Genomic DNA, 25,418 nt, shown 5'->3' with positions numbered 1-25,418 from the left:
CAATTTTTCTCGACCCTCTAGCTTTCCGGTAGGTATGTTAAAGATTTTGAATCTTGTGTACATAAACAGAGTAAAGAAATTACTAAAGAGCCAATGATGGAGGTTTAGTGGACTACCTAACATCAATATCTTTACTGAGTTCAAGCAACAAATTTTAAGTGATTTTTTTTTTAAATTTATTTTGGCTGTGCTGGGTCTTCGTTGCTATGTGGGCTATTCTCTAGTTACGGTGAATGGGGGCTAGTCTTTAGTTGTGACATGTGGGCTTCCCACTGCAATGGGTTCTCTTGTTGCAGAGCCACGGGCCCTAGGTGTGCAGGCTTCAGCAGTTGTGGCACATGGGCTCAGTGCAGATGTGGTTCTCGGGCTCTAGAGCATGGGCTCAATAGCTGTGGCGCATGGGCTTAGTTGCACCAAGGCATGTCGGATCTTCCTGGATCAGGGATTGAACTCATGTTTCCTGCACTGGCAGGTGGATTCTTTACCACTGAGGCACAAGTCCACATTTATGTGATTTTTAAAAAAATAATAAAACCCTGTATGTGTGAATAATGACTTCCCCAAAGAAAGTCATCTCTCAGTGATAGTACAGAAGAAAGTCTAAAAATCAAAAATCCTTAGCTAAAAAATAACTTTTCTCATTCCTTTTTATGGGAGAAATAAAATTGTACAACAACAGCACTTAATTTGGGGATTTCTTAATAGCCAAGACGTATTTCTCTCAACTACCAAGCATCAATTGCCCAGGACTACAAAACATACACTGTCAGGAAGTCTTGAATGAGATAACTGTGTAAAGTACCTAAGCTGTACCATCCTTCAGGTAGGCACAGTCAGATGTAGCAGAGAATTTTTAAAATAAACAAATGGGGTAATGAGACTAAGTGACTAGGTAAGGCCAAAAGACAGGGTTTCTAATTCTTTTTCCACTAAGATCAAACATTCGCAGCCTTTTGATTTTGAACACAGATATGTGTGAAGAGCTGCTTGCTTGTAAACTACTAAATTGCTAAATGTTAATAAATTCTGGAAATCAGACATCTGTGTCATGCAATAACTACAAAATTATCCCAGCATATGTGCATACAGAGATGGATAACTGGTGATTTCTAAAAGAATTCTTAGCAGTGTTGTTAAGTCAGATGTGGCTTTCTCAAGTGCTTTCATTTCTTTTTTAATTTAGTTTGGAACAGCTGTTTGCTTAACTGCAGTATAAGATGATACCTATTCTTCATCAATATTTGGGTCTATAATTTTACAAAAACTACAAAAATGTATTGCAGTTTAAAGAGCAGTCACTCAAACCCTTATATTTAATGTGCATATATATGTGTAATATTCTCAAAATTTGTTTCTCTAGTAATACTTCATATAGCCTGTAAATTTTTGCTACTTAAGTAAAATATGCAGCATATTAACAAGGCTTATCAAGTTATCAAGACAAATATTATCAGGCTAATTTAAATTAATGGAACATTTTCATAATACACATGCATAACTATTTTGTTAATTTTTCAACATGAAAATTTTCATACATCCAAAGATACAAAAGAACTTTACAATGATCACCCGTATACTTAACACCTAGATTCTCTTATTAGCATTTTACTGTGCCTGCTTCATCACATATCATTCCATATAGCCATCCCTCTCAATTGCTCTAATTTTTGTTTGCATTTCAAAGAAAAAGTATAGGTATCAGTGTATCTCCCCCTAAACACTTCATTAAGTAGAGTCAATATTACTTAGCTTTTTTATTTGAACATTCTTTAGACAATACTATTCTCTGTAATCAATTATCAATGAAATGAAAGAAAGAAAAAATAGCTAATATCAAGTCATGAAAGATATCAGATAGCGGTTGGGAAAATCAAACCCTTCAACAACTTCAATACTAAATATATTAAAATCTTTGTAATTTATATACTAATTAGCCAAATCCTATTTTTATCCATTGTTTGACATTAAACTAAAACAGCTTATTTTGAAATTAAAATATATAAAAAAGCAACTGATAAAAAAATGGGTGGAGAACCTGAGTATTTTTCTAAAGAAGACATACAGATGGCTGACAGGTACATGAAAAGATGCTCAATATCACTAATCATCAGGGAAATGCAAATCAGAGCCAAAACGAGATGTATCACTTCACACCTAACAGCTATTGTAAAAAAGGAAAAACAAGTGTTGGCCAGGATGTGGAGGAAATGGGGTCCTCATGCACTGTTGCTGGGAATATAAATTGGTATGGTCACTATGGAAAACAGCATGTAGGTTCCTCAAAAAATTAAAAATAGAACTACCATATGATCCAACAATTCCACTCCTCTGTACTTCTTTGAAGGAAATGAAAACACTAATTCAGAAAGATATATGCACCCCCAAGTTCACTGTGGCATTATTTTTTTTACAAAAGCCAAGACAAAGAAGCAACCTAAGTGTCCATCCATAGATGGATGAATAAAGAAGTAGAATTCTCTCTCTTGCACGTGCACGCACGCGCGCACACACACACACACACACACACACACACACAGAAATATCACGCCGACATAAAAAGGAATACAACCTTGCCATTTAGGACAACACGGACGGACTCCAGTTGGGTAGAACATACAACAGAAACAGACTCACAGAGAACAAACTGTGGCTGCCAGAAGGCACGTGCACAAGTGCACGAGTGAGACAGGTGAAGGGCATTAAGAGTACAAACTACCAGTTACAAAATGAATACGTCACTGAGATGTAACATACAGCACAAGGAAGAGAGTCAATAGTATAAAACTGTATGGTACCTAATCTATAAAACTATCGAATCATGATGTTGTATACCTGAAACTAACAGTGGAAGTCAACTATACTTTAATAAAGTAAAATGCAAGTTTTGTCTTGTTTAAAAATAAATGAAATTAAAATTGTGACTAATGTTATTGGCTTCTATTAATGTATAAAGTACCTGAGTTATTCATTAAATATAATGAGCACATTCTAGTTTTCATTTTGTTGTTTATTACAACAAAAGGCTAAAAAGAATCAGTATGTCTTTATGTTGCCCCTCCCCACGAGTATCAGCATGTCTTTAAGTTTTTAAGAATACTGTGTTAGGGAAATGGTCATCAGAAGATATTAAAATGTTCACTATAGGTATGACATTAACCTTGAAATAAAATTTATAAGCAAACTTCAGTTCAGTTCAGTTTGGTCGCTCAGTAGTGTCTGAGTCTTTTCAACCCCATAGACTGCAGCACACCAGGCTTCCCTGTCCACCACAGGGACAAACTTGAAGTGAAATCCACAGCAGCTGAGAAAATTCAACTAGTCCTTAAATGAATTTATCGACTATTGCCATTCTAGAGTGAAAAGAGTAAAGAGATAGGGAATTAATAAACTGTGTTTTTGTTAGTAATTTCTCTTTAACAATATCTTTTCTGTAGAAAAAAATCTAGTTGAAATTAGATTCAGGTCCTAATTATAATCACCTGCTAAACTGTGTGATCTTGGGCAAAACTCCAGACCTGGAGCTAGTGCAAGAGTGAGTGCCTTGTTAAAGCTCGCGCTACACGCCTCCTCTGCCATACCCCAGGTCCTAGCCCTTCAAGGTGGTTTACCTGAGTCCATTTTTTTTTTCTTCTGTAAAGTGGAACTAATAACTATCAAGACTTCCTAAACAGAGCATTTTTAAAGGGATCTTAGAATGAAGCATAGGAAAGTACAAGTGAAACACAAATATGCATTATTATGGTTATCACTAGATTACAAGTGATTTTTAAATAAAAAACTAGTGTCGTATTTCCTCATCAACTATTCATGTTTATATACAAGCCAAAATATTTGTATATAAACATCTGTAAGAAATAAAGCAGGTTATAAAATTATGGTTACTATGAAAATTTGCTTAAAGTATAATCATGGATCAAGTCTCTATCTTTACAATTGCAGGTAAGGTCTTGATAGTTCTTCCTTTTGTAGAATCAGTAACCGTAGCTGTGTTCTGTGGGGTGGAGTGGGGGCAGGGTCAGGTGATCAGAAGTTCAACCTTTAATACAAGGGACTCTTTCCCTTGCTTCTACATTTTCCCCCAATTTTTCTCCAAGACAGCAGACTAAAAACTAATTTGCTTTTGAAATATTTCTCAGTTAGGGTCTTTCTGTTCTCCTTTACCATTTAAGGGAATCTGGCAGTGGCAGCAGGAATAAGTACCAAGGAATATGAAATCAAGGTAGATGAGAGTGGGAGGGAAAACAAAACGTAAGTTGCCCAGCTGTGTAGAAAGAGAAATAAAGCCTTGGAAGTTAAGGGCAAACACAAAAGTCTCTTGGCTATTTGGTCTCTCTTCTTTTAGAGGTTTTTCCCTCCCCCTTTCCTAGTAACTAAACCTGAAGTAACTACTTGTATTAGTCAACATGTAATTTCAACAAGATGCTGTTCATTTCTAATCTTAAAAAGTCAGTAAAATCGATACTCTGCCTTCTTCATAAACTCAAAAATCTAAACTCTAATTACATGAAGGTTTAAAAACTGGTATATAGTACACAAGTTATTTTCAGAGAGAAACTAAGCTCCTGTTACACTAAAGGCAGGAAATACTTTTAATATAATCCTTTAATTAAATTCAGTTTTAAAGATAACTCACTGCATTTCTTTTATTTTCTAATTTTATCTCAGACAAACAACAATCAAGATATCAATATGTTCAGGAGTCAATGACACAGAAAATTTAACTTTGGCTCTTAAATATGAAAAGACAGAGAATGTGACTATATTCTCACTTAATCCTGGTATATATAGTTGAACTTCTACTGTATTCCTATCCTGTAGTTCTGTACTTTAGAGGTCACTGTATGAGTAGATAAGAGTTTGAGAAAAATGGAATAATCTCTTTTATGGTATTTAGGAAAGCAGTAAGCTCTAGTATATATACTCCAATCATAAATAAAATATTAAACTAGACACTATGAATACAGTACTTGAGAATGACTGCCTCTCATTCCTCATAAAAGGGCTTCCCTGGTAGCTCATGTGGTAAAGAATCTGCCTGAAATGCAGAAGACCTGGGTCGGGAAGACCCGTGGGAAGGGATAGGCTACCCACTGCAGTATTCTTGACTGAAGAATTCCATGGGCAGAGGAGCCTGGAAGGACTCAGTCCATGGGGTCGCAAAGAGTCAAACATGACTGAGTGACTAATACAGACACACTCTTCATAAAAATCTTTCATTATTCTTCAGTAACTGAAAAATATGCAGTCTTAGCATTTTACAGGTGATAATACTGAGGGCTCATATATAGTGGTAACTGTTCAAGGTCATAAAGTCAAAAATTAGGCAAGTTGCAACTAAGTATGCATGTCTTGTGATCCAACCACGGTGACCACTCCACGTCATTACAGGCACATGGCTTTAGACTCTACTACGTCCACGCAAGGCTTCAGTTTCTTTAGACATAAGCTCAGCTTCACTTGTTTACAAAAGCCTTGTGATCACTATCAACTTCCTATCTCCTCTTTCTAAAATGAGTCCTGGTTGAGTTTAAGAAGGGGATAAGGATAGTTTTCTTTTTAATTTAGTGAAATCATAATGCCTCCTACAGAAATGTGTCATGAAAATGTTTTGTTTTGATATGCAGCTGCACTGCATGTAGCAAAGAAATCAGTAGGTTAATAAACAGTTGACAATAACTAGTTTGTGCTCATTTTATTGTTTTCCTAGCCTGTCTAGTAGTCTGGCTTAACAGTGACCTGGATTTGGTAATCATTAAGTGATTAATACCACTTATCACATTATAGTATCACTTATCACATCATATCATAGTTCAGATTTATGATTTTAAGATCAAATGTGTTGCTGCTACTTCTAAAATGAAGGGGAAAATAGAGTCTGCATTTTACACTGCTTGAGGACATTTATTTTTACAAGGCTTTACAGTCATACTGAGAAGATGAACTGCTAAATTTATGTAACAAATTGGCATACCAACATTTGAGGGTATTACTGAGAATAATTTGGTAAATTGGGGAAATTTTTAAGAATAAAATGCAATCTGAATTTTAACAAAATACCTTTCACTATTTATTTAAAGGCAGAGATGCCACCTGTGGTTTTTCATTATGCATAATTAAGGAATCACTTATTTATAAAACGTTTTAAAGGAAAAAAATGAAAACAACCAGCCTCCCTCTGTAAACATTCTGTGACCTAAACTTCAGGAGGTGAAAAAGAAACTGAAATACAAGAGACAAACAGTGAAGTGAAGCTGTTCAGTCATGTCCGACTCCTTGGAATTCTCCAGTCCAAAATACTGGAGTGGGTAGCCTTGCCCTTCTCCAGGGTGTATTCCCGACCCAGGGATCGAACCCAGGCCTCCCACATTACAGGAGGATTCTTAACCAGCTGAGTCACAAGCGAAGCCAATGAATACTGAAGTGGGTAGCCTATCCCTTCTCTAGCAGATCTTCCTGACCCAGGAATCGAACCAGGGTCTCCTGCATTGCAGGCGGATTCCTTACCAGCTGAGCTATCAGGGAAGCCCTAGACACAAGTAAGAGACAAACAGACAGTTACACAATTACAAATTTAACACGTCCTGAAAAATACGTCACTTACTTTCTCCACTGCTTGATTTGTTCAGGATTTGTATACTCTTTCAGACATTCTGTGATATGGTCTCCGATTTTTATCAAGCACTGTCTAGTATGTTCCAGTTGTTCTCTTTCCGAAAGGCCTCTCTCAGGCCTATCAAGCTGCTTCAATGCTGCTTTGACAGGCCTCATCCTCTCTTTACACTTAAATAGGAAAAGAAGAGCAGAACTACGTATTAAAGGCATGAATTCAACACAGAGCTACTTCTTCCAGTGATACTTACATGAGTAAATGTAGCATGAAATGAGCATTAAACCTCACCTCACAGCTCTTAAATATCAAGAGTTTTCCCCTCAGACTTTATTCAGAAAGCAAGGTTTTCCATTATTTAAAAATCAATCTTTGTGTAGGTAAAAGCCTTGGATTTTACTTACTTTTTACAAAAGCAGTTACTTTCTACACTGTATAGCACACCATTCTAAACAGTTTTAATGTTAAAAGATAAAATATTTCAGAGTATAACTTAAATATTCTATATTGGCTCTAATACAGAATAAAATGTAAAAGAAACTTTATATAATACACCGCAAAGCTATAACTTCAATATAGCTACAAGTATAAACTGTCTATTCTTCTAATTCCTTAGGACAAAACAAAGTAGCTAATGATGAATTTTGCTGCTATCCTATTGCAGGTAGTCAGGGATGTCAGGGTGTTTGATAGAAACTAATCTTTTCCTTGGCCTACATATCACCAGAATGCTAGTAAAAGGACAACATACCATTCAATAATGGACAACTGTACCATTCAATAAAGTCCAATTTATGTAATAAAAACTATTAACCTTGTACCAAAACCAGACTAAAAATATTGCTAGAAAATCAAACTACAGATAGATTTTATTGTATATAAATGCAAAAACAACTTTAAATTTTATAGTAACTATATCCATGAGTAGCAAGTAGGGTTACTTCTGGGTATGCAAGGATGGGTCAACTACAGACGGTATATTTAGTTGACCTAATGCCACCATTTATTTGAAAAACAGAAATCCTCACATCCCTGCTGTGAAGGGCCTTTCTTATAATCAGGTGTCTACCTTATTTGTGAAAATCTGTTTCTGAGTACTTTATTGTTTTATTGACCTATTTCTTCACATCAGTTGGGAAACTTTCCATCTTTTGTCAGGCATAATTTAAATAACACTGGAAACACTGGGAATTGTGTATTCTGTAGTTAAAATTAGAACTCAGCCAAGCCTGACTTTTTTAAAAAGGGAAAACATTTGTTTTCTAATTTTTATGTTATTCATATTTGTTCTCTACATTTTCTATTTCTTGTTCAATTTTGGTAGTTTATATTCTGCTGCTCAGACTCAGCTGGGTGCATGCTCAGTTGCATCCAACTCTGCAATGCTGCACTCTGTAGCCAGCCAGGCTCCTCTGTCCCTGGGATCCAGGTAAGAATACTGGAGTGGGTTGTCATTTCTTTCTTCAGGGGATCTTCCCAACCCAGGGACTGAACCTGCATCTCTTGTGTCTCCTGCATTGGCAGGCAGATTCTTTACCACTGCACCACCTGGGAAGCCCCTTGTAGGTTGAACACATACTATATTCTAGACATTGTTCTAGACCCAGAAAATAGAGCAGTAAATAAAATGAAGACCCTGCTTTTATGGAGCTTGTACTCCAGTAGAATAGAGCCAACAAATAAACAAGATATAGTGTTTAAAATGGTGACAACTATGATTTAAAAAAAAAAGTAAGACACGGCAGGGAGCTTTCTACCTTATATAAGATTTCAGACAAGGGTAATGTTGGAGCAGATATCTAAAGAAAACGAAGGAGTAAGCCATTTCAAGCAAAGGGAAGAGCAAGTAAAAACATCCTGTAACTTGTCTGACATGTTCAAGAACAGTAAGAATTCCAGTACTATGAAATGCAGTACTATCAAATTCAAATACATCTCTAAATTTAAAGTTTTAAAAGATGAATATAAACTCAAATGTTACAGGTATTTTTCAAATAACCAGAAACTTTACTACTTACAATGCTGAATGTCTTCTGATCCAGCTCTTCAGATTCTTCTGCTATGGGCACTGGTTCACCACTTGCGGTGATGTGAACTGGAGCATCCAACACTGAAGATTTCTTAGATCTTTCCTTGCTTTCAGACTTGGATTCACTCAGCTGGTGAAAGGAGAAAACAAATACACAACAACAACAAAGGCAAAAGTGATTAACACCTCCAGAAGACAATTTACTCTCACTGTAGTCTATAAAGTTTATTCACATTTAACAGTCTTATGTATTCAATCTTTTCCCCACTTGGGGAAACCAAAAATAAAGCTATCCTATGATGTTACTTATTAGGTAAGGCATCTAAAAAGGATTTAAACCTGTTTTCTACTCTACTAGATATGCATATGTACTTTTAAAGAACTCAGTTATTGAGATTAACTGGGCTGACAGGCAGTTTATTCTCCTAAAATGTAAATATGCTGATTGTGTCACTTTCTAAATTTTATATTATGATTTGCATACCTTTTCTTCTTTTATGTCTTTTTCTTTCTGTATAGCTTCTTTTACTTTGTTTTCTCTTTTCTCTTTAAAATCTTTTTCCTTTATATCTTTCTTATCCTCTTTTTCTTTTATCTCCCTTTTAAGTTCTCTTTTATTTTCCTTTTCTTTTGCTTCCCTCTTTTCTTCTGGTTCCTTCTTTATACAAACATCTGGCTCAGTTTTTTCTTCACTGTCTCTTTCTGTTTTAATTTTTTTGTTTGGATGTTTCACAGAAGTGATTTCATCCTGAAAAGTGCAAGTATGGCCAATGTATTACTAACCAAATCTTGACAAAGACTAATTTCTTTTCTCTGCATGACTACTGATTGCATGTATGTGGATTCTGAGAGAAATAATCCAGAATCCCGTTAGTAATGATACATGCAATAAAAACTAAGATAAGCCAATCCCATTAAAAATTTATAACAAAATGAGACAATGTCTTCAAATGGCAAATGTTTGAAAAGGAAGGACCTTCGCTCTCTCCCTTTAGTGACAGATGATATTCTACTGGATGGCAGAATTCTATTCTATAAATGAAACTACACAACAAACTATAAAAAAGGACTTCAGTATCTAGCAGTAAAATTTTAAGCCTAAGTTCAAATTTCAAATGTAAAGCATACTGAAAACATGCCACGTGCCCTTTTCTATAGATAACAGGTTGCTTTTCTAAAACACATTCTTACCTTATCATCATCTTCATCAGACTTGTCTGAGGGCAAGGGAGAAGAATCACTCTTTATTTCCTCTTTCACTTTTATAGACTTCATTGCTTTATTCTTCTTAGCTCTTGCTTTTCGCCTTTTTGAACCTCCCTAAAAATAATTATTTTTATTCTCACCAACCCCACAGATTCCATTAAAAAATCTTAAATACTAAATCTATGAAGCTAAAAGAACACACATTCCTACCCAATCCTTAGTCTGTTGGTACACCAATCTTAGAAATTATCAACAAAAGTGATATAGCTTAATCAAATGCAAATTAATCTGAATAAATGATAACCAACTGTAATTATTCCTTTAAAAAAAAAAAAAAAGAGTTGAGAGAAGTAGGAAGGCTGTTCACAATCCTAAAGTATTGTCTTCAGCTCAACAATGCCACCAGAGCTAGCATTAGAAATTATTTTAAATAGTACAGAGGTAGTTACTGACACTGTGGTTACAGGTAAACTTTCAAAGGTTGCTTTAGTTTCCAATCACCTCTCTTTTACTGCCTTTTTCCTTCTTTTGTGGAACACAATCAATAAATAAGCTTGGTGATCTTCAATACTTCCTATTCCTTAAGCTGCCCAATGTCTCCAAATCCAATTACTGCCCTGTCTCCAGTAATGGAGGCTTGACCTCTCAAAAAAACACCCCATTTCACTCCAAAAGTTGCTCCCATACTAAATACTAGGAAAAAAAGAGATTCTTCTTCTGAAAGACATGACTCACTGGAGTTTCAACATGAATGCTGAAATCAATCAGTTAAGGCAAAATACTACCGTATTCAAACAAAGCTACTAAATTACAGATAAACACACTGATGAGCCCATGTTAACCACAGGAATCTAGGGTGATGGGGTAAACTAGGTTTATCTTATCCAAAAGTAAAGTGCTCTTAAGCATCATATTTTAACTTACTGCACCAGAAAGCCTCTGAGCTTCTTTTTTTGCAAGATCTCTACTAAGTAATTTGATGAGGTAGTCTGCACGTGTCTGTAATTGTTTTGCTTGTGGTTTTTTATCAGGATCATCTGGAAGAATCTGAAAAGCAATTAATTTTTTCATCTTGTCTTTAATAAATAACATGAGAAATAATAATCATTTAAAAATGCCTTCTCAAAAAAAAAAACATGTATAACGTGCTGGCAAGTTACAAATCTTAAAAGAATAAACAACACTGAATGCAAAATACATTTCTTATACCTATGCCACAAAGATTTCTTTCTCTAGAAATGAATTCTAAATACACAAGAAAATTATCCCTCTATTCATAAAGAGATTACATAGTATGAGGTTAGAAATTTCTTTCAAATACATAATGGTGTATTAGCAGTCAGTGTCATTAAAATCATAGTATTCTTAGATTTCCTTCCTCCTAAACAGTGTATTTAACTATGAAGTATACAAAAATCCCAAGAATATAAAGTATCATCCATCTAGAAGAGGACCCAAAGCAGGCACTGTGAGAAACCTTTTGCAATGAAAATATAAACTAATTTTGCTTCATAGTAGCAAATGACAAATAGCTGAAGGTTCCCACTTGTCCATGAAGTAAAATATAAAAAGATGAATTATAAGAATTGGGCAAGCTTTCAGTGTTTCCCATTCCAGGCAAAGAAACGATTATAACGACTGTGTGCTGTGTTGTGCTGTGCTTTGTCGCTCAGTGGTGTCCAGCTCTTTGTGATCCCACGGACTGTAGCCCGCCAGGCTCCTCTGTCCATGGGGATTCTCCAGGCAAGAATACTGGAGTGGGTTGCCATGTCCTTCTCCAGGGGATCTTCCCAACACAGAGATTGAACCCGGGTCTCCTGTATTGCAGGCAGATTCTTTACCATCTGAGCCACCAAGGAAGCCCAAGAATACTGGAGTTTGTAGCCTATCTCTTCTAGGGGAACTTCCCGACCGAGGAATTGAACTGGAGTCTCCTCAATTGCAGGTGGATTCTTTACTAGCTGAGCTACCAGGGAAGCCTATAACAAGTGTGGTAGCATCAAATCACCAAAAATCCTAAACACTGGTATTTAAATATATACACACACACACTCACAAAACAATCCTTTTCTGCTCTTGATTAATATAGATGGTTAATGATTAAATGAGAGGCTTACTTTTTAACCTGATACTGTGAAAATAACAGAAACGAAATTTCAGAGGTAAAGCAGAATCTAGACATCATTTAAATTCAATCCCTTCATGAAAACCAAATTCCAAAGAAGCCAAGATCACAAAGCTAACTTTCCTGACCCCGAGTTGACTTTATTTCTAACATAATTTAAAAGCAAAAATTCAATTTAACAAGAATGGTCAACAGAATCAAGTATTGCAGTACCTTGTGTGTCAGACTGAGGTCAGGATCCATTTTAATCATTTCCCAGCTTCCATATCCATATTCGTAGATACCAATTAACAAATTGGAATCATCTTCTTTGCCCCAGTCTATATCAAAATGAGCTGCCTTCGTGTGGCATGGGATGATATACCTATCATTGAAGTTAACAACCACTGTCAGGTTTATAATTGCCTCATTAAATATTTTGAAAACCACGTTTGATCATTAGCACTTCAAAATATTGAGCTTTATTTTATTTTTAAAAACATTTCATTCAAATTGGCCATGGAATAAAAACCACTTCTAACATACACTCATGTCCATATTATTGAGTAACAAGTATTTTACAGCAGAAAAAAATAACTCACTGCTTTCTTTCTTCTGGATCTGAAGGAATGGATTTGTGCAGCGGTATTAATTCTTCTTCATGGGAGATGACCAGCTTGGCATTCACCTGTACACCTGATATTCGGAATGTTGGGCCCTTTACTTTTCCAAGTCTACCACCTATATTTGGAAAAGAATATCAAAAAGTATAAAATATATAATTCTACAAAATACAAAGCAATGTATGTTATTACTTATATAAAAAAGTAGTAGTATTTATTTACCTATTATTTTTAAGTATTACTTATTTGCATTAAGGGGAGAGGCTTGCTGGCAAACCTTAAATTTCACTCCAAGTCTTTTCACTACATACTAGTGATTATAATACAGCACAAGAGGATTCACAAAAAGCATTTCACGTGCTACAGCAAACACATGTACTGTGCTGTGCTCAGTTGATCAGTCATGCCCAACTCTTGGACTGTAGCCCGCCAGGCTCCTTTGTGCATGGGATTTTTCAGGCAAGAATACTGGAGTGGGTTGCTGTTTCCTCCTCCAGGGGATCTTTCTGACCCAGGAATCTAACCTGCACACCTTCTCAGTCTCTTGCATTGGCAGGCGGGTTCTTTACCACTGCACTACCTGGGATGAATATGTCAGTCATTCTAAATAAGAGTTCCAGTATGATTTTTTTTCAGTACATCTAATTATTGAATCTTATCTAAGATGAATTACAAAGTATAATGAAGTAACTATGTTAAAACCAATATCACATGTGTATACTTATAATATCTCATCTATACTATAGTAAAAATACAGTAAAGAACCCACCTGCCAATGCAGGAGACATAAGAGACATGAGTTTGACTTCTGGGTCAGGAAGATCCCCTGAGGAGGGCATGGCAACCCACTCCAGTATTGCCTGGAGAATCCCATGGACAGAGAAGCCTGGCAGGCTACAGTCCACAGGGTTGCAAGGAGTCGGACACAACTGAAGTGACTTTGCATATATACTAAAAATATAGTAGAACTAACAATCTCTGATGTTACCTCCCAGCAAGAAAATATACCAGGCAGACAGTTTCTATTGCCTTCAATAATACAGTTCTGTTCCCCATTTTCTATTACCCGGAAATGGCCTTACTTTGTTTTATAAAGCGTCTTTTAAGACTAATATATAGGTAACTTAAGACATACTATCAACCAAATTCAATAAAAGCAGATTTCAACAATTCCATTTCTTTCTTTAAATCACTTTCATTTTATTATCACCTGTTCGTTCTGTTCCTGAAGAGTTGTCCTTTAAAGCTTTAATGCAACCATTATGCACCAATTCTCCTAGTCGTCTGAGGTCTGTCTCTGACTTATCAACTAATTCAGCATCTCGAGCAATTGCATCTAATCTGTAATAAAATAATACAATTTTCAGGTAAATGCAGAAAAAAATGAGGCCATTTAACATACATAAGAGTAAAGTTCTATAATTTTTTTATTACTAGACACTACGCAGAGAATATAAATAATGATAAATGTTCAAAACATTTTTTTCTTCATCTAAAATAATTATGTAAGTATTCCATTGTAACCTCATACAGGTCCTCTCAAAATAAAATAGAAAATATCCCATTTTAAGGTGGAGTTTGGGGGAGAAAAATAGAATTAAACCAATTTGAGTCTCTGCCACTCTATACTTGAGATAGTAGTTACAGCAGTTATTGAGAATAACTGATAAGTCTGGTCTCTAAAGTCAGAGGCTAGGTTAGCAACTTAGCCTCTCTATGGATGAATCTGCTATTTTTATAAGATTGTAAGGAAAAGGTAAGAAAAAGCATTTGAAAAGTACAATTATAAAAATGCAAATGTTTTATAATCCATGTATTTTATAGAAAACATTTGTAGATAAAATTTTAGAGACCAGAAAGAATAAAGGATAGTACTAAAACACTTTAAAAAATCTATGTGAAATTTGCTTTTTACAGACTAATTTTGTAAAAACTTGTTGCAGAAAATTTAAGAATAGTATAAATAAAACTGATAGCATGTGACACATTCTGTAATTCTATTGAGAATGACAAATGTATTTACCTTTCCAGAGGGCCACCAAATTTCTTGTAACTCTTGATAAACCTAACAGAAAATAACTGGTTTAAATGTGGGCTTCACTATTTGTTACAAAATAGATATACAGAAATAATACTTGTTAGTGTAAATATTATCAATAATTCAAGGCACTATTACTAACAAAAATGAATAAGCTATGCTAGAATCAAAATGTTAAAAGGTTAGATATCAATAAAGATAAGACATATTTTAACACCCAGGATGATATTTAGAAACCAATATAAATAAAACAATAGAAGCTAAATTTTATTTTAGAAATTACTTTATTATTTTCACAGGACAAAAAAGGTTCAAGGCTATCAGAGGAAGTGTCTCCAGAATTCTCAATCATATTACACCACCTCACATTTCAAGTGTTGATAAAAATTTACTGAATATAGTTTTAAATCAGATATATGGCATTATACCAACAATGGAAAAATAAGTATTACTTAGGAACAAAGCTACCCAAGTGGTTGATGGATGAGGGAAAATATCCAGGAAAAGTAGAAGTTGCATTGTCTCTTCAACTAAAGACAGAAAGTCCAGCAAATCAGGTGGCCATAAAAGTACCCTAAATAAAATCTAACATATATTTAGTTTTCTGGTAGAAAAAAATGAGGAAGAACTTTATCAGACAGGTCTATGATTTAAAAGAAATGAGTTACAATAGTTTGAAAGAAACAACAAACTCTGAAAATACAACAATGAACAACCTTTCACAAATTTCATACACAAAAATATTACACAGTAAACAAAATAAGCTGTTATCCCATCCTCCATAAATAAAGCTGTGTGTATATATATATATAAATAAATCTGTAAGGCCAATCTTACCTCAGTTTCTATTTGGACATATCAAACACTTTTAACATGGTTATTTTCAAAAACCAATCACCCCACTGTAAAAAAACTAGAAAAATATGGAACTAAATTACTCCCACATAAAGAGTAATGTTGGGAGTCATATACAGTGAGAATTTTTAATAAATATATATTGAAGTATACATTCATCATTCAAAAGGACCACTATTCTGAACCACATTAATAAAACCAAAATAATTTAGCAGTCCAAATAGAGTAACAATAAATAACAGCATAGATGCCAAACTCATCTTTTACTCATACCAACCAAAATCAGAACCACCCAATCCCCACACAATTATATTTGCCTCTTCTAAAACTTTATATTTTGTGGAGTTTCTGTTTTAATTTTACCCCCTACTAAAACCAAGCTGAAGTAAAAATGGTCTTATGTCATCTTACCGCCGAATTTCTGCATCACTAAATCCTTTAATATTTTCCCGAGGGATAGTTCGTGGTCTTCCACGTTTCTTTGGCCTTTTTCTTTCTGATATTGAATCACTATCAGATCCAGAGTATCTCCTACTTCTACTGCGCCTCCCTTCACTTCCATTGAAACTAATCTGGAATTTGAAAACAAAATTTTGCCCATGTTTAGGTAAAACAGGCTTCTGTTTTAAGAGCAATGAAAGTATTATGATTGACAAAATTAACATGTACATATAAAAAAATATTCTATAAACGGAATTAAAAAGCAAAAAAACTCCAAAAAATACAGCAGATTAATGTCAAAGAGTTATATTAATAGTCTTAATGCTTAAAACATTCCCGTAAACCAGCAGGAATATATCCATAGTCCTTTTGTAAAAATATGTGAAAGGTTATTAACAGTGATTAATTAAATAACAAACAGAATTATACAACTTCCTAGTATATTTTTAAAAACATGAATTAAAGTAACAATGCAGTGTAATTAAAGTTACTCCATCAATTTGACCAATACTAACTAACTAATACTAGCCAATACTGGTACTGGTAATGAAAAACAGAGTCAAACACCTCTGATGGCTATTTACACAACAGAGGGCAATTTGATATTGCATCAAACGTCTTAAAAATGATCATTCTGCTAACCCATCAATATCATTCCTATTTTTCGTGATAGCAGAAATGAAAAGGAACACTAGCCAATAAAGCCATTTTTATCATAAAAGTAAAAAAATCTAATCTACAAAACATTAAACTTCCATTACACACATCAAATCGCAAGGCAATCTAATAGGATAAAAGTAAGGAAATACAGATTATAAGAGGTGGAAGTCGAACACTGGCTTACTTGTGAAGAGGATGAATGGTAGACGTCAAGTACCATACAAGAAGATAAAAGTCAGCTAACATTTGCTAAAGACTGAGCTGCCATGAGGAGAGAGGGTTCCTAGGGACAAAAGACACAGGGAGAACCTGCACCCACCCACTCGCAGGCACTTCACAAACCTCCACCAACTCACATCAGGGGCTCATGAGAAAGACTGGAAATGGGGCTGGAGATTAGAGAAAACTTTCCCTCATGGTGAAGGCCTGGAGAAAGAGAGTCACCTTTGAGGGGACAGTCAGGAAGCCTGGCCAGATCTTTCTCACCTACAGAACTAAGGACACAGAAGACCTAATACGCTTGTAGGAAAAGAAAAACCAAACCTGGCAGGGCAGAGTCTGGGGTGTGTTCATTTGCCTCAGACTCAAAATTTAAGGAGATAACAAAAAATTCAACAATCAAGACATAATCTTGAAATACAACAGTATTCTAAAAAATCAGAAGCTAATGCAAAGTTTTTCCTCTTGCCACAGGACCCAATATAGCTTGGCATGGCACTGCTACCATTATTTAAAAATCTAACACTCTGTTCATTTGAGCCATAAAACAAACACCAACAAATTGCTAAAAATTCGTATCACACAGGGTATGTTCTCTGACCATAAGAGAATTAAAATAGAAATCAACAATGAAGACCCCTGGAAAAATCCCCCAAATATCTGAAAACTAAACAACACACTTCTTAAAAAACCTATGGGTTACAGAGGAAGTCACAAAAGATATTAGAAAGTACTTTGAAATAAATGAAAATGAGATCACAACAAATTCAAAATTTAGGAAATTCAGAAAAGACAGTGGTTAATGGAAATTTGCAGCATCAAATGCTAATGTTGGGACTTTTGCTGGTCCAGAGTTTATGTCTACCAATGCAGGGGGCACAGGTTCGATTCCTGGTTCAAGAAGATTCCACATGCAATGGGCCAAGTGGCACAACTCCTGAAGCCCAAGCACCCTAGAGCCTGTGGTCCATAAAAAGAGAAGCCACCACAATGAGAAGCCCGTGCACTGCAACAAAGGGGGAAAAAAAGCCTGAGCAGCAACAAAGACCCAGCACAGCCATAAATAAATACATAAACTCACGAGGTACAGAAAAAGCAGGACCTTAAAAAAAAAACTATTAGAAAAGGAAAGTCTTAATGATCTAAGCTTTTATCTTTAGACACTTATAAGGAGAACAAAAGAAGGAAGAAAAAAAAAAACACACAGAAATCAATGAAACTTAAAATATAAAAATAAAAAATAAAACCAAAAGGTGGTTCTTTGAAAAGATGAATAAAATTAACCTATAGCTAGAACGATCAAGAAAAAAAATGCCAATCAGTTCAGTTCATTTGCTCAGTTGTGACCAACTCTTTGTGATCCCATGACAGCGGCATGCCAGGCCTCCCTGTCCATCACCAACTCCTGGAGTTTACTCAATCTCATGTCCATTGAGTCAGTGATGCCATCCAACCATCTCATCCTCTGTCATCCCCTTCTCCTCCTGCCTTCAATCTCCCAGCATCGGGGTCTTTTCAAATGAGTCGTTTCTTCGCATCAGGTGGCCAAAGTATTGGAGTTTCAGCTTCAACATCAGTCCTTCCAATGAACACTCAGAAGTGATCTCCTTTAGGATGGACTGGTTGGATCTCCTTGCAGTCCAAGGGACTCTCAAGAGTCTTCTCCAACACCATAGTTCAAAAGCATCAATTCTTCAGCACTCAGATTTATTCACAGCCCAACTCTCATATCCATACATGATTACTGGAAAAACCATAGCCTTGACTAGACAGACCTTTGTTAGCAAAGTAATGTCTCTGCTTTTTAATATGCTGTCTAGGTTGGTCATAACTTTTCTTCCAAAGAGTAAGTGTCTTTTAATTTGGTTAACAGAATGAAAAAAAGGGAAATCACTAAATATCCTATAAACACTAAAAGGATAGTATGGGGGTATTATTATGAATAACTTTATGCCCCATAAACTCAACAACTTGGATAAAATGAACAAAGTTCTTGAAACAACCAACCACACTCATTCGAAAAGTATATTGATAGTTGTATATTTATAAAATTTAGGTTATAGTTAAGAAGGAACACTTTCCAACTAATTGTATGAGACAAGCATTATTAAATCCGAGGAAGTCATTACAAGAAAAGAAGTACCAGTATTTCTCATAAAAGAGGTAGTCCAAGAGTAAATAAATACTCTTTATAGTACAGAAACAGCTTTTAAATTAAAAAGTCACCTGTTTTGCACAGTTTCTCATTCTGGGGAGCATATAAATTTCTTCAAGTTCCTTTTGTCTTTCCTCTTCTTCTAATCGTCGTCTTTGATCTTCAGGAATGATTTCTTCCCAGTTCTTTGAATTTCTTTCAGGCTCCAACTCAATATCATCCTCATCCATATTTGAAAAGTTGGCCACCTGATAAATTCCAGAATTTTAGCAGAATAAAATTAAAGAACTATTCATCCTTACGTTTTTTTCTTTCTTAGCAGGAAGGAATAAGATAACAAATAGCCCTAGGATAATGAATATGACTATAGGTTAAACCAAATATGATTGCTAAGCTGAGTTTATTTCTTTATGAGGTCAAAGTAGATCAAACCAAACAACTTCTAAGAATTATCTTCCAGGAATGATTCTCTTTTGCCCTGCTGATCAACAAAATTACTACTAGAATAGAACTAGAGGAAGTTAACAAAGTAACAACAAATTTATAGAGTATCACACTCAATCACCTTCTGTAGTAATTACCACACCAGTCCATTAAACACAAAGTGTCGTAAAACAACCCAATATTCTTGTTTTTATGATCATAAAAAAAATACCTGAAGAGTTTGATGACAAGACACAAGGAGCTCAGAGACCACAGATAAATTTATTTAGGTTCCCTAAGTGCTAGTTTCTTCATTTCTAAAACAGGAAAGCTAGTAACAGCATACTAACTTTTGTGAGGATTAAATAACAATACATTTAAAGAAGTGTGCAGAGTTTGGTATACAGAAAGCACTCTTTAAGGTTAACTGCCAATATTGGGACATTAAAGCTTACAGGTAATTGGAAAGACAAGAAAACTATGCTCTGTGTGTGTGGCACATTGCAGGTACTCAGTAAGTATTTGTTGAATGAAGGAATGACATTAATTGATCCTTAAAAACGTCAGCTTGTGGAAAATGGCTAGGATGCAGAGAAATCTGCTTTTTTACGCTAAACAACTGGCACACACTTTACTCTGGGGCTGGGTGACTTATGTTGCTTTAGGACTCCCTGAAATCTTTTTAGCCCGCATCTAACCTGGGGTGGGGTTCACTGGTGACTCAGTTGGTAAAGAAGCTGCCTGCAATGCAAGAGACCCACGTTCAATCCTGGAGTTGGGAGGATCCCCTGAAGAAGGGAATGGAATGAATACCCACTCTAGTCTTCTTGCCGGTATAGCCCATGAGGTTGCAACAGTCAGATATGAGTTAGCAACTAACCCACCTAACCCAGGGGTATCTATCACAGTATTACTGCTTACTCTGTCTGATTTACTTGTGTTTTCTTAGTTGGGATAATGCTTAAATTAATCTAATGTCAAAAACTGCTGCAATAAAAATCAGCTAAAAGTCTTCAGTTATGAAAATGGTTTCAAATCATGTCACTCACTGCTAGTCTGTCAGAAGAAGAAAGAAAAATTTTTATACATCATTGCAAATTTTAAGACAAAGACGTTTTTAACATTTTTTAAGATTACCCTGCTAATCCTGCCTAAAAAAAGATGAATAAAACACTAAATGACAAAAGAAAAATCCCACCTTCTCCATTTATATAATTATGAAGAAAAATTCAAAAAGAAAATCTACCTTGAACTGAGAAAGTAATTCATCTCCTACAGTTAAAGGTCCGGCTTCATTTTCATGAGTTTCAGCCCTCTTCAAGATTTCATCTATATCCATTTCCTAGAAAAAGAAATCTTTACTTTAAATAGGCTTTATTATGTTTTAAGATATATACATTTTACATTTATAGTTTTAAAAATGACATATTTTGGGACAAGCTTTTTTTTTCTTTACCTGGGGCTCTTGTTCTTCTCCTTCAGGCTCCTTAAAAAGTTCCTCAGCACCAAACTTTAAAATGGCTGATAATTCTTCTTTATTGAAAGGAGTAGAACTAAAATTAGAAAAAACAAAAATTACTTAATACTAACAGTCACAAATTTAACATTTACATAGCACTTTCATGAATTATTGGCATAGTCCCCTTTATAACAGTTAATATGACATAGTTAGAAAAGTGAAAGATTACTAGTATATTTATTTTAAAACTAAAGAACTTTAAGCCTAGGGCTTTCCCCCAAGATTACAAAATTAGAATGGTGAAACCATGCACTCACTGAATGTATGCCACTGACCAGGAATTACCTCAGTGCTTTGAAACACAGAAGAACAACACTAAACACAGTACTTCAGCGATCTGCTTACACTATGTAACATTTTGGAAAAATGAGCATAGTATGATTATGTAACAACTTTTTTTTATTTTAGAGAAAAGTAACTACCTTGAAGGGGCAGAACCTGTGTGTAGTACTGTCTTCCCAGTTGTGTCCATTCTTTGAATCACAAGATGATCTAAAACCATCTTCTTTTTGGCCCTTTCAAGAATATCCTCTTCAACTGATCCCTTTGTAACCAGACGATAAATATTCACCTGTAAAGATACACACAATGGAATTTAAAGCACAGTAATGATTCATTCTGCTAATGATGAATGCCCAAATACTGGTTAGAGTCGGGAATTCATCCAACGTGAAATTTTCACTGGTGAAAAGCAAAAAAGCTTCCTCAATTGAAAGATTATTTGAGACTATGTCCTTCCTTATAGTTTGGTCAGTTTGCTTTTTCTTTTTTTAAAGGAATGACAGTAATTTTTAAAATTATATTTCAGTGTGGAAAGGGGGTGGTGGTAAACTTATGACAAACTTATACCAGTTCCCTTAATTTTGATTGTTTCATCGTTCTATACAGTCTAAAATTCCACGAATTACTGTTTAAGTTAACGATGAAGCTCTGCCATTAACAACAACAAAAAGCTTTGCAAAAGACAAAACTCAATGAGTAGTGATTTTTGTCCTGTTTCTCAAAGTCAGTGGTTCTATATCACACAATACTCCCCTTCAGGGACCACTGTTAGTTTTCACAATGATTGGGCTCACCAGCATTTAGAGCACTGGGACCTGGAATATCAGGCATTCTTCATTAAACTGGACATTTTGGCACAATGACAAATTACCCTGTGCCCTTTAAGCCTTCCAAATGATTTTTTAAAACTGTTTTAAATTTTCTTGAGTCTAAATAGTTCCAAATACAGAAAGGAGTACGTCAAGGCTATATATTGTCACCTTGCTTATTTAACTTATATGCAGAGTACATCATGAGAAACGCTGGGCTGGAAAAACCACAAGCTGGAATCAAGATTGCCGGGAGAAGTATCAATAATCTCAGATATGCAGATGACACCACCCTATGGCAGAGTGAAGAGGAACTAAAGAGCTCCTTGATGAAAGTGAAAGAGGAGAGTGAAAAAGTTGGCTTAAAGCTCAACATTCAGAAAACGAAGATCATGGCATCTGGCCCCATCACTTCATGGGAAATAGATGGGGAAACAGTGGAAACAGTGGCAGACTTTATTTTTTGGGGGCTCCAAAATCACTGCAGAAAGTGATTGCAGCCATGAAATTTAAAGATGCTTACTCCTTGGAAGGAAAGTTATGACCAACCTAGATAGCATATTCAAAAGCAGAGACATTTCTTTGCCAACAAAGGTCCGTCTAGTCAAGGCTATGGTTTTTCCAGTGGTCACGTATGGATGTGAGAGTTGCACCGTGAAGAAAGCTGAGTGCCAAAGAACTGATGCTTTTGAACTGAGGTGTTGGAGAAGAGTCTTGAGAGTCCCTTGGACTGCAAGGAGATCCAACCAGTCCATTCTAAAGGAGATCGGCCCTGGGTGTTCTTTGGAAGGAATGATGCTAAAGCTGAAAGTACTGAAACTCCAGTACTTTGGCCACCTCATGCGAAGAGTTGACTCATTGGAAAAGACTCTGATGCTGGGAGGGATTGGGGGCAGGAGGAGAAGGAGACAACAGAGGATGAGATGGCTGGATGGCATCACCGACTCTATGGACGCGAGTATGAGTGAACTCTGGGAGTTGGTGATGGACAGGGAGGCCTGGCGTGCTGCAATTCATGGGGTCGCAGAGTCGGACACGACTGAGCGACTGAATTGACTGACTACTAAAATAGCAAGTACATGAACCATAGGAATCTTACACGTCATCAATAATGAAATAATCAAGAATCTACCTCATTAGTAATGAAAATATACTTCATACATATACTTACTTTAAAAAAAGAATTTTAACACAATGAAAAGAAAGTTGACTGCATTATTTTGTGATTGTATTCAGGTATTCATCCCAGAGATCTACCACACAGCTTTCTATAGTATTTTGTCTTACTGGTTCTGGTTCTTTTCCTAATATTTCCTCTTTCTTCTACCCTGTATTAGAGGATGTGGTGGCCGAAGTCTTTAAGTAGCATAAGTGGAATGTTTTGTCTAGCCATGTGTTTGTTGAGGATTTCAACATAGGAGCTGTCTATCAGTGCAATTAATCACTTTTCCCCATTTCATTCATGACACAGAAATATGCTGTCTCTTCACAAATACATTAGGCCCAGCTCACCTGAAAGAATATCCTATCTACTCATTTTCTCGTTTTTCAACAGTCTGTAATTTGTCTTGGCTTACTGTTATCCCTGTTTCAAGTTTCCATCTCTTTCATGAGAATTATTCGGGTAAAACATTTTTTTCATTTTATACTATGGATTTATTTCTCAGTTGAAAATATGAATATTTACAAAGTAAATAAAATGTACTAAGCCTTTTTGTGCTACTTGTTCATCACCTCCTGCTTTGAAGAAGTTTCAGGCACTATCCCAGATGAAGGTAAATGTAATTAAAATACAAGGACCAAGATATCAAAAAGATGACAGACGGTTTTTCTCAAGGGCTATTACAACTGTTCCAGAGAGTTATACAAAAATTATGAGAATGGCTATTTTGCAAGGAGAAGCCTATGGGTACACGGCTAACAAAGAAGAACAATGTATGAAGCAAAATCCCTTTCAATAGTTAAGTATATGAAGATATTTTAAAATATATATATTTATATAGTGAATGAAACACATTATATTTATTCTACAGCTGTGAACAGAATTATGATCAAAAAAAGAGTACATGATCCTATTCAGGCATAGTTTTCTCAGTTCTGTCAATTTCCAGATGATTCTGATAAATTCAAGCTCCTCTGCACTCTATCTGTTCAATAACAATATGCATGTTTCAACAAGAAGGATAAACCGAAATAAATTCTAAACACTGATGATAAAAAAGACTCTGAAACAGTAAAATAAGGAGGATAAAAAATACCTGTTTCTTTTGCCCAATTCGATGAGCTCTAGCCTGTGCCTGAAGATCATTTTGTGGATTCCAATCAGAATCAAATATAACAACAGTGTCAGCTGAGGCTAAGTTAATTCCTAAACCTCCAGCTCTTGTGGAAAGCAAAAAGCAGAAATCCTACAAGGAAATATAAAAGGCACAATTTTAAATTCTTAACTGTGACTGTGAATAATCAATGTGAGAATTTTATAACTGAATTCCTGAATTTAAAAGTATTTTACCATGCTCCCCTGTTGACTCAGTAGTAAAAAAAAAAATCCACTTGCCAATGCAGGAGACATGGGTCTGGAGAGGGAAGATCTCTCATGCTGTGGGACCACTAATGCTGTGCGCCGCAAGCACTGAGCCGGTGCTCGAGAGCCTGTGAGCCACAACTCCTGAGCCCTTGTGCTGCAGCTACTGAACCCTCCACACCTAGAGCCCCAGTTCCGCAACAAGAGAAACCACTGCAAGAAGCCCGTGAGCTGCAACGAGTGAGCAGCCCGTGCTTCCTGCAACTGAAGAAAGCCCATGTGGAGCAACGAAGGCCCAACACTGCCCTGAATTAACACAATTCTTTAAAAGGTATTTTACCAACAAAAGTGAAACACAGTTTTAAAATTGCTAATAAAATGTATCTAGCAAAACCAATAAACAAGACTCCCAAATACAAATATATATGGGACTAATAAACAACAATTCATAAAGAATTCTAAATCAAAACAGGCTAGTTTATTTAGAAGCAAATTAACTGTCCTATATTGAAATAGTATTTATACAAAAGGGTAAAATTCCTCATATTTAACAGACAATATGGATTTTAAAACCTCACTTGTAAATCAAAACTGGCCATCACCAATAACACTTTTCTTAAAAAACTATAACTAAAATAATGACTGAAACGATTTATTTACAATTTTAAAAGCATTCATACCTCTGATCCTTCAGCATTAAAATGATCTAGAGCTTGTTTCCTCAGCTCCCCTTTGATTGATCCATCTAATCTCTAGAATAAAACATTAAAATACTACATTGTAACAGAATCAAAACTTTAAAAAGCAATTAAAACCAAGTATGAAAAAGCAGCACTACTTTTGATAAGACCAGAAAGTACTTACAGGTAGGAAAGCAACGCCTAAGCATTCTGTCTCCAAAGTCTGTGTTCTTAACCACTGGAA

General features: G+C 35.4%; 1 protein-coding gene across 4 annotated transcripts in view; it reads right to left on the bottom strand.

Moving 5' to 3' along the window:
* The window catches only part of CHD1 (chromodomain helicase DNA binding protein 1), a 73,123-nt gene that overhangs the window by 5,720 nt on the left and 41,985 nt on the right, over positions 1-25,418 (bottom strand). For 3 of the 4 annotated variants that reach the window (XM_025292195.3, XM_025292193.3, XM_025292194.3), the window contains exons 18-33: positions 25,175-25,246; positions 24,229-24,378; positions 21,302-21,450; positions 20,817-20,913; positions 20,607-20,702; positions 19,009-19,185; positions 15,874-16,034; positions 14,593-14,634; positions 13,780-13,910; positions 12,549-12,687; positions 12,181-12,331; positions 10,767-10,889; positions 9,828-9,956; positions 9,121-9,384; positions 8,626-8,766; positions 6,602-6,780 (exon numbers count right to left, since the gene is read on the bottom strand). In XM_025292195.3, the coding sequence (XP_025147980.1) occupies positions 6,602-6,780; positions 8,626-8,766; positions 9,121-9,384; positions 9,828-9,956; positions 10,767-10,889; positions 12,181-12,331; positions 12,549-12,687; positions 13,780-13,910; positions 14,593-14,634; positions 15,874-16,034; positions 19,009-19,185; positions 20,607-20,702; positions 20,817-20,913; positions 21,302-21,450; positions 24,229-24,378; positions 25,175-25,246 (2,201 nt within the window). The remainder of the gene's footprint in view (positions 1-6,601; positions 6,781-8,625; positions 8,767-9,120; positions 9,385-9,827; positions 9,957-10,766; positions 10,890-12,180; positions 12,332-12,548; positions 12,688-13,779; positions 13,911-14,592; positions 14,635-15,873; positions 16,035-19,008; positions 19,186-20,606; positions 20,703-20,816; positions 20,914-21,301; positions 21,451-24,228; positions 24,379-25,174; positions 25,247-25,418) is intronic. The other variant, XM_025292196.3, reaches the window with a different exon arrangement.

Source organism: Bubalus bubalis, chromosome 9 (assembly GCF_019923935.1).
Source record: "Bubalus bubalis isolate 160015118507 breed Murrah chromosome 9, NDDB_SH_1, whole genome shotgun sequence".
Classification (NCBI taxonomy): Eukaryota; Metazoa; Chordata; class Mammalia; order Artiodactyla; family Bovidae; genus Bubalus; species Bubalus bubalis.
Note: the sequence above shows the minus strand (reverse complement) of the source record. Positions and strands in the feature narration are given on the sequence as shown.